The sequence below is a fragment of the Populus alba genome, chromosome 8, assembly GCF_005239225.2.
Source record: "Populus alba chromosome 8, ASM523922v2, whole genome shotgun sequence".
Lineage (NCBI taxonomy): Eukaryota > Viridiplantae > Streptophyta > Magnoliopsida > Malpighiales > Salicaceae > Populus > Populus alba.
In genome coordinates, this window is record NC_133291.1 from 3,141,951 (window position 1) to 3,150,392 (window position 8,442).

Consider the following 8,442-nt stretch of genomic DNA (forward strand, 5'->3'; position numbering starts at 1 on the left):
TGAAACGAGGATTAATACTTTTGTACTCTGCATCTTCAGGTTTTGATTATGATAGAAACAAAAATAACATCAAGGACAGAATAAAAATTATGTCGAAACCCAATTACAACATGCAATTTACAGTTTCAGTTAACCCAATTTTTGTGCCCTAAATGTTAGCATAAAAAAGCATCCTTAATTGATTCTGACTATATGGGCAACTGATGCTGCAAAACCCTATATCATATTTCTGTTGCTTGCGTTGAATTCTTACTTGCGAAGGGAATTAACCATACGGTAAATATCACGTAGAATGCTGCAATGAACGGACCTTGTATTTTGCTCTCGAAGATTTAAGTTACTCATAAACATGTGCCTAACATCGATTGCTGTGCTAAGATAACTTGGTCCAAATATCAAACGGACCTCCCAAAAAAAAAAACATTGACAGAAATTTGATTTTTTTCCATGTTTTTAAATTATTTTCATATGCTTTGTTAAAATAATTTTTTAAAAATAAAAAATATTATTTTAACATATTAAAAAAAAACACTTTAAAAACAAACCAATGTATCATCTGAATCCTCTTATTCTATGAAAAAAAGATAGTTGAGCCAAAAAAAGCCAACCTCCTCGTGATCATTTCTAACAGGAGACGACAAAATGTACGGAAATTGCAAAGAAATCTTGAAGAATCATCAAATTCCCATGCGAGAAAACAAAGTGAATTCCCAAGCCACGAAGGCTTTGATAACTGTTCCTAAAATAAATAAAAAATTAGTCATAAATTAAAATGATATCTACTCCACTACTGCTAAAATAACAATACATTTAAAAAAAAAAAAAAAAAAAGAAAGAGGCCGCGCCAAGCTGCGGGTAAGGAACGCACATTATGCAGCTGACACAAAAGCCAAGAATATAGAAAGATTAATAAACTTCTTGAAAAGAATTCCGCCTAATACTTCGGCATTCCTCCCTCCAAAACCATCCTAGCTCTTGAAGAGCTAGCTGCCTCACAAGCAAAGCATACAGGATGAACACAATTCAGATCCTGGAACTACATGGCCAGCAATAATAGAACCTGCCCCAGTCAACATAAAGGAAAACTTTTAATAAAGGGTTATGTAAATGCAGTTTATATATATATATATATTCATACCAAAATGGCCATATTAATTTTTTTTTTTTAAAAAAAAAACTAGGAGAATGGTGACAAAGTTATACTTGGACTAAACATTTAGCTAGATTCAATGATAAATGTGCTCCTAAAAAGAAATTAGTAGAAGAACTAGGGATTTGATTACAAACACAAAATAGGTGGTCTTATGCCAAGCAAAGATTGCAAAAAAGATATTCTTTTTCAATAGATTTGCATTAAAAAGAAAAGGATACTTGTCAAAACAAAACATAACACAAATTAATTTCTCCCACATTTTTTATTCTCTCTCTTAATCTTAATTTTTCTCTTTTTTTCTTAGAATTAACTAGAAGTATTTTTATTTTTCAAATTTCATTGTTTTATTTTAAATTATTAAAATGTAATTAAATTAAATTATATGTGCGATACTCTTCCTTTTCTTGTGATTAGATACCCAGCAGTTGTCTACTAGAGTGACTTTGTTTTACCAAAAAAAAGAAATTGTTAATTATTTTTTCCTTTTTCTGTTTTAAGAACATTAAATTTAACGATGCATAATAACATAAATATGCAATTTTTGTATATTAATGGTAAATTATAAAACGACCACACTGAAAAGATTTTTTGGATCCGCCACTGCTTACCTCTTAAGGAGAAATGAATACTTTATGTCGCCAAGAAAACGAATCTAAATTTGGCAGTTCGTTTCTCAATTTTTGAACATAATGCTCCAAATTGTGTGCCCGCTCACTTATGATATCGGTAGAAATTGTATCTTCAGTTAGTTTGACTGCTGCCATCTGAGACAGTTGAAAATTCTCTCCAGCAAATTGGAGCTTTCTTGCAATCTCTTCACCACCAAACATCACAAGTGTAACTAATAAAGATCTAAGCTCATGCTTTGCTCCAGCTGTTAGAGACATGCCTTTCAAATGCTCAAACAGTGCTAACTCCTCATCAGCGCTACAGTGTCCAGAAATCATTTCATGCAAGGATTCTTGACCAAGAAAGGAGGGAAAGGAATCTGGGAATCAAGGATGAAGATACATACCTGCCAGGGCGAATCTTTCCTCTTTTCCGTTGACGCCTCATGTCTCTAGCCTTACTAGTGACACCGGAGGTCACAGAAGAGGCAGAGCCCTTCCTTGTTCTGTTCATTAAATATAACAACCACATGAAGCAACTTGGATTGGCATAGACAGAAACATTTGGATGCATGAGAAACCACGTGGGAAAACAAGTAACTTAGCATGCCAACTGGAATAAGCTGATCATGCCAAATGACAGTAGCTTCAGTCTAGTTCAAACATGAGAGCTTGTGAGGGAGAGAGAAAGATAAGGAGCAGATGCATAAAAAATCTATAATGGTATTAAAACAGAGATGAAGAATAGGGAAGAGAAGAAATATCCAGGAAGAAGCCACTCAATTGCAAGAAGAAAACAAGCTGAAGAGTAACAGATATGACAGATAAATATGACAGGGGCACAATGAAACTAACCCTCTCACCAATTCTAAAATCCCTTTTTTAATAGTTGATGTGATTTTTTTTTCTTTGAAGAAGAAGAGAATTAATTGAAAAGGAGCTGTCATAATATTTACGGGCATGAGAATTATATGACTGTAGCAAAGTGCATGCATCTGAATTACATTCAATAATGATGGCTTTGAACCATTAAATTAGTATGATAAGAAAACAAAAAAGAGATACCCTGTGGTGTAGGCACTCATGCCACTGAAATTACTGCTAGCTTCTGAAACAGTATCGTCATCCAGATCATTCATTGACCTTTCCTCTGACTGAAGCTTCGCTGCCAGAAGTAATCTTCTCTGTCGAACAGCTAAATAACGAGCCAAGTACTTCCCTACCTTCTCCAAGCCTTCCTTGTATTCACTGATTAGTGTGCTTGCACAATCCAAAGCTGCATTCTTCACTGTCAATACCAGATTCTCTTGACTATGCATAAAAGCAACCCTCGAAGCCTCCTCCCAGTCCCTTCCACTAATTAACAAATTAATCCCACTGTTAACATCTCCCAAATACTCCAGGGCAATTTTGGCAGCCTCTCTTGGTTTACCAAGTGCCTGGAGCTCTTCACAAAGATCATGAGCAAGTTGCATTATCTCATTTTTTTCCATTTTAAGGAGCCCAGCAACAGAAAGCACCCCACTCCAATTACCGCAAGAACGATATGCCTTCAAGGCATTTTTCAAACTGGAACAACACAGATAAGTTGTTGCGGCATCCTCAAAGCATTTCTCATCACTAAGATGATCACCCCAGGCCTCAAGGGCTTGCATTTTTTTTTCAGGATCAGCAATCAATTGAAGACCCAGAGGAAATAATTGAGGATTTTTGTTCATGAGGTCCATACAATCTGAATAATAAGCATCACCAGCAGAAACAATATGTCGGAGAGCCTTCTCAAACCGGTGTAACCGAATGTCGATATTGTAGCTCATTATGAGGCTTGGCATGCGTTCTAATTCTTGTAGATAAGGAAGAAATTCCTTGGGGTCTCGTTGAGAGTTCAGAGCCACAATAGCTGCAAGGTTCAAATCATAAAGTCCCAAGGCAGCTTCGAATACAGCATCAGAATCAGATAACCACAACAGATGCTTTAGAGCTTCTTCAGCAGAAGGATAGGACTTTCTCCTAGGGTCACTTGAACCTAATAATTCCATTTCACGAATAACTTTGATCCTTTCCAAAGCTTCTTCAAGCGCAGGAGGATCACTACGTGCCAGAGTGGTCAGAATACAAAGCTCCCTTGCAGGGCTTTCGGAGACTTGTTCCTCAAGAGCCTTCCTTATGGCCAGGAGTAGAGCAGAAACCTTACTGGAAGCATCAAAACCCATGACATCCTTAGCTTGAACATCTCCACCTCCGTTTTGGTAGGGTGTAGAGATATAGTTTTTGTATAGAGTCTCCATAATGTTCTCATTTTTTATGGAACAAATGAACTCAGTTATATAGCTCAAATTGTTAACCTGTTTGACAAATTCTGAGGCTGACTGAAGAAAAGTTTGCCATCCACAATGGTCAACAATAACATTGAAATCTATTCTATGTTGCCTGACCAACAGCAGTGCATCCCTAAAACGCCTTTGGATCAAAGCATTGACAACTGAAGCAAGGACAAGCTTTCTAGGGTAAATGCATTCCAGATTTCCCCTAGTTGTCTGTATAACGACAGCAGCAGCGTCACCATGCAGGACACCAATAATTTTGGCACCTCTTTCCCAGATATTTATGAAGTTCATGTTTTCTTCTTTTCTTCTGTTACCTGTGTGAACAAAGTTCTCATATTTCAACTCTAATTCTCCATGCAGTATATCACTGATTTCCACAGCAAAGAGAAAGTCTTGTTTGGTGGAAAGTATCAAATGTGTGATTACTTGATCAGCCAAATTAGAGTATAGTGAGAAACTACTGCAGTTGTTGCATAGTACTTTCCCACCAAAATGCAGCCTCCCAATGTCATCAAGACCAAAAAGCAAGGGCTTTAACGACCCACCGTCACTGACCTGAGCCACACTCATCCAAGGGCAAGATGATGAAAAGCTCATGTCATCATGCTTTGTTGAACCTCCAGTTCCAGCCAAGCCCAATATTGATGCATACTCAACAATTTTTCCTCCATCAAACTGAACAAAAGCCGAACATTTCTTAGCAGGATTAGGAGCAATGCCAATCACAAGCCCTTCCAAATAGTTCCTATGGGAAATCCTTGCATGCCAGCCTGATCCAGTTACCACACTTGGTACATGATCCTCGGAACACACAAGTTCAATTTCCTGCAAATAGAAACCACTAAGTCCATCCTCACCCATTGAGCTGTGGGATGCACAATTACTTTGAGTGAAGCCATAATGCGAAACAGCAAGTAATATGTGAGAATCCAGCCATGTGAGGTGTACAAAGGATCCAAAACCTGTCTCAGAAATAGAAGCTTCAGCACCAAATTCTTTTTCTTCAAGTTCCTCCCATGTATCCGGGTCAGGAAGTTCTACAACACCCAAAGAGCCATCTGATAAAAATGCAGCTACACTATTCTTAGAATTATTGGAATATAAAGCCAGGTCTCTTACTGCACTTGGAAATTTGAGGCTGAATAAATGAAGGGGAGGTGGCATCAGTGATAAAGAAAGTGGAGTTACAAGTATTTTGGAGCCATCAATGGCTAATGCTATTGAGTTCTCCACCACAGCAGAATTCCAGGCAAAGTTGTAACTTGTGATCTGGCCTCCTAGGGTCCAACAAATAAACTGTAGAGGCTTTACTGGATCCCACATGAACCTCACTCCATCCTGTCTCGAGTATCTAACTTCATGTTTCAAATACCAATGATTGTTGCTGAAAAACCAGACCTTAACAGCATCGTATTTCTCACATCTAACAACAGATGCAAGAAGGTCCGAACTACAATTCCACTTAAGACTTTCCACCTTTGCATCCACGGCTTCTTTAATACTAAAAGAACTCCTCACCAACCCATTCTTCTCATAGAAAACTATATCAGGACACCTATTCTCCACTTTCCTATCATACACAGCAGCAATTTTCGCTCCACTCGGCATCCATTCCAAAACTGCCCCCATAAATATCTTTGAATCCGATGTAGAATGCAACGCACCTGAATCACGTTCCCAAACCTTCATCCTCTTAAGCATGAGAGAAGAATCACTCGCTTCACTTATAGTCGCAAAATATTTCCCATCACCTCGCCATGAAACAGAACTCTCAAACATATCCTTGCCATCAAATTCACCTGAAATCCACAATCCAACCAATCCATAAAACCTTCAAAATAAATCTAACCTTAATAAAACTATCAAATTTTACAAAACACAATTAGCAAAACGACCACAAATGCGTACTGAAATATGAAAACAGCTAAGAGTAACAACAGAGAGAGGTCCTTACTTACGTCAAGACCAGCACCATCACCAACTGCGGTTTCATACAACAAATCCCAATCATGAGTCATAACTAGTATTTGTCGGAAACCAGTGAGGATAGCAAGCAAATCGCCGTCAGGACTCGGAGAGATACACTTAACACCGCCATTGACTTGACCAACGATTTCAGTAGAATTATCATCAACATTATGCAATAATAAAAGACCATTTTCCGTTCCAATAATTAAGGCTTCTTTCTCCAATAGATAATCAAATGCCGTAATTAAGTCTCCATCTTCCAATTCAATTTGATTAATCACCGACGACGCTAACAACAAGCTTTTCGATTTTCCATTCTGGTGAAACAAATAGAGAGAAATTTCGTAAATTTGTTTTGTGGGTGGGTGCAGAGTATAAATAAAAGGAGTGAGAGAGCGCATACTAGGAAAGAAGAAAGATCAGCTGTGTAAATGAAATTGTTGGAGGAAGCAAAGAAGAGACGGTTGCGTTCGAAGTCGAAAGCGGAGAAGAGGAGAACTTCTTGCTGCGATTGGAATTCCAGATTCTGAGAGATCTCCGAGTGTAGCTTCAGGTTTTTCATTTTTTTTTTCTGTGAAAGAAATTCAGTGTCGACAGGTTTTATGACTTGTTAGGGTTTAACTAAACCTTGAGGCATGCACCTCTGAATGTTTAGTGATTCGATCAGCCTAGTGGCCGGGAGGAAACTGGATGGGCCGGCACGGGTGTTATTATTATGGGCTGTGAAGTTATTCAAATATGGGCTTGTTGTATTTTAATGGGCCGGAATATGGGCCTTTAGGTCTTAGAAGATCGCTGTTTGAGAAGGATCCAGTAGCAGTCTTGCTTTGACTGTGAAATCGGTCCAAATATTTACCATTTATTTATTCGTTTTGAGTTTTCACTGTCATTTCTCCTCATACGAGGGAGGATTTAGGTTTGTTGGTAAAATAAATTTTGCTTCTTCCTTTCTTTTAAATGAATGAAATTGTTGTGCTTTTAAAATTATTTGAAAATAAAAATTGATCTTAGTTGATAAAAAAAACAACACTGTTATTCTTGTTTGCTTGAAAGTTTGAGTTGATGGCTTGAAATTAAATGTTCAATAATTTAAACTACATAAAAAATATGGTTATTTACAGTTATAATTTTTTTTGTTGAGAGTAATCCTAAATAAAAAAAATATGAGATTCAGTTTTTTTAAAAAACACATTGTTAGGCCATGATCTTTTAATCTTTCATTTGTTTTTTTCTTTTTATATTTTATCAATGGGAGGGGGGTAAAACGTTGCGTCATAGATTAGGTGAAATGGGCCATGGGAGTGATCATCTGGTTCTTTTAGGCAAGAATCTCAACTTTTTCCATTTTTTAGTGATTTATGTTGGTGCATTCACGGTCTGTATCTGTAACAGTCCGGCTGCGTGGAAGAGCACAACCAAAATTGAAGCCGGAGAAAAAATGTGAGAGGCGTGTTGGAGAAGACTACCTGCAGCAAGAAAGATAAAGTTAAACACGTGTATGGCCAAGATCGGTTTAAGAAGTACTTACGTGGATGGCTGAGACAAGGAAGTTCCTGCGGCTGACAGCTGGCCAGGAATAAGTTCAAGGGCAAACGACACCGTTTGAGAAGAGAAAAAGAGTCCAGATGAAACACAAATAATTAAAGACAGCAGGCCAACTCAACTGGGATTCCGAAAACTCAACTGACCTAGAATTACTATAAAAAAGGGAAAAAGAGGGTTGCAAGAGGCAGGAAATTGCTTTGAAGCAAATCTCATTCACCCAGGAGGCCCGGGCTACCTCGAAACTGCCCAGAAAATCTAGATTAGGGTTTATTAGATCGCATTGTTATTTCTATTCTTTTTTCTGTTTCCTTAGATTATTTCCCTTCAATTGTTTCTATTTCCCCGAATTTTACCTGTAAGGCTCAGGTTCAAGAAAAGCAATAAAAATAATCTTTCCCTTCAAATAGTAATCACATTGCAAGTGGTATCAGAGCCACGATTCTCGGATGGCTGAAGGAACCAGGGTTTCACAATTGATAGAAACAGTATCAGGGATGAAACAACAACAGGAGGCGCAACAACAAAACCAGCAGAATCAGCAACAAATATTGGAGGACATCGTTCAGCAATTAAGAAACATGTCTACCAGGATGGACCAGATGGCCAAGGCCCACGGAAAAAGGCCCATGGGTTCCCCCCCTAATTCTCCCACCATGTCAGTCAATGGAAATACAAGGCACAAAGTAGTACCACAGGAAGGAACTCAGCAGGTTCAGCTCAAATCAATACGATTAGAGTTCCCTCGGTTTAATGGAGAGGACCCTATTGGCTGGGTATACAAGGCCAATCAATTCTTTAACTTTCATAACATTCCAGCACAACACAGGTTGTTTATAGCTAG

At 38.0% G+C, this 8,442-nt stretch overlaps 1 protein-coding gene across 3 annotated transcripts; it reads right to left on the reverse strand.

Annotated features, from left to right (window-relative positions):
- Positions 1–645: 645 nt before the first annotated feature.
- LOC118052180 (elongator complex protein 1) lies at positions 646–6,693 on the reverse strand. 3 transcript variants are annotated; one of them, XR_012170599.1, is made up of 7 exons: positions 6,460–6,693; positions 6,043–6,373; positions 2,827–5,887; positions 2,169–2,267; positions 1,762–2,080; positions 869–1,060; positions 646–739 (listed from the first exon to the last, which is right to left on the reverse strand). XR_012170599.1 is itself a non-coding variant. In XM_035063036.2 (6 exons), the coding sequence occupies exons 1-5, from the start codon at positions 6,616–6,618 to the stop codon at positions 1,765–1,767; spliced, it is 3,966 nt and encodes a 1,321-aa protein (XP_034918927.1). In that variant the 5' UTR covers positions 6,619–6,693; the 3' UTR covers positions 828–1,060; positions 1,762–1,764. The 3 variants fall into 3 exon arrangements, 2 of the variants coding, with proteins under 2 accessions (XP_034918927.1, XP_034918928.1); XM_035063036.2 differs by lacking the exon at positions 646–739 and having other exon boundaries at positions 828–1,060; XM_035063037.2 differs by lacking the exons at positions 646–739; positions 6,460–6,693 and having other exon boundaries at positions 828–1,060; positions 6,047–6,184.
- Positions 6,694–8,442: the final 1,749 nt, after the last annotated feature.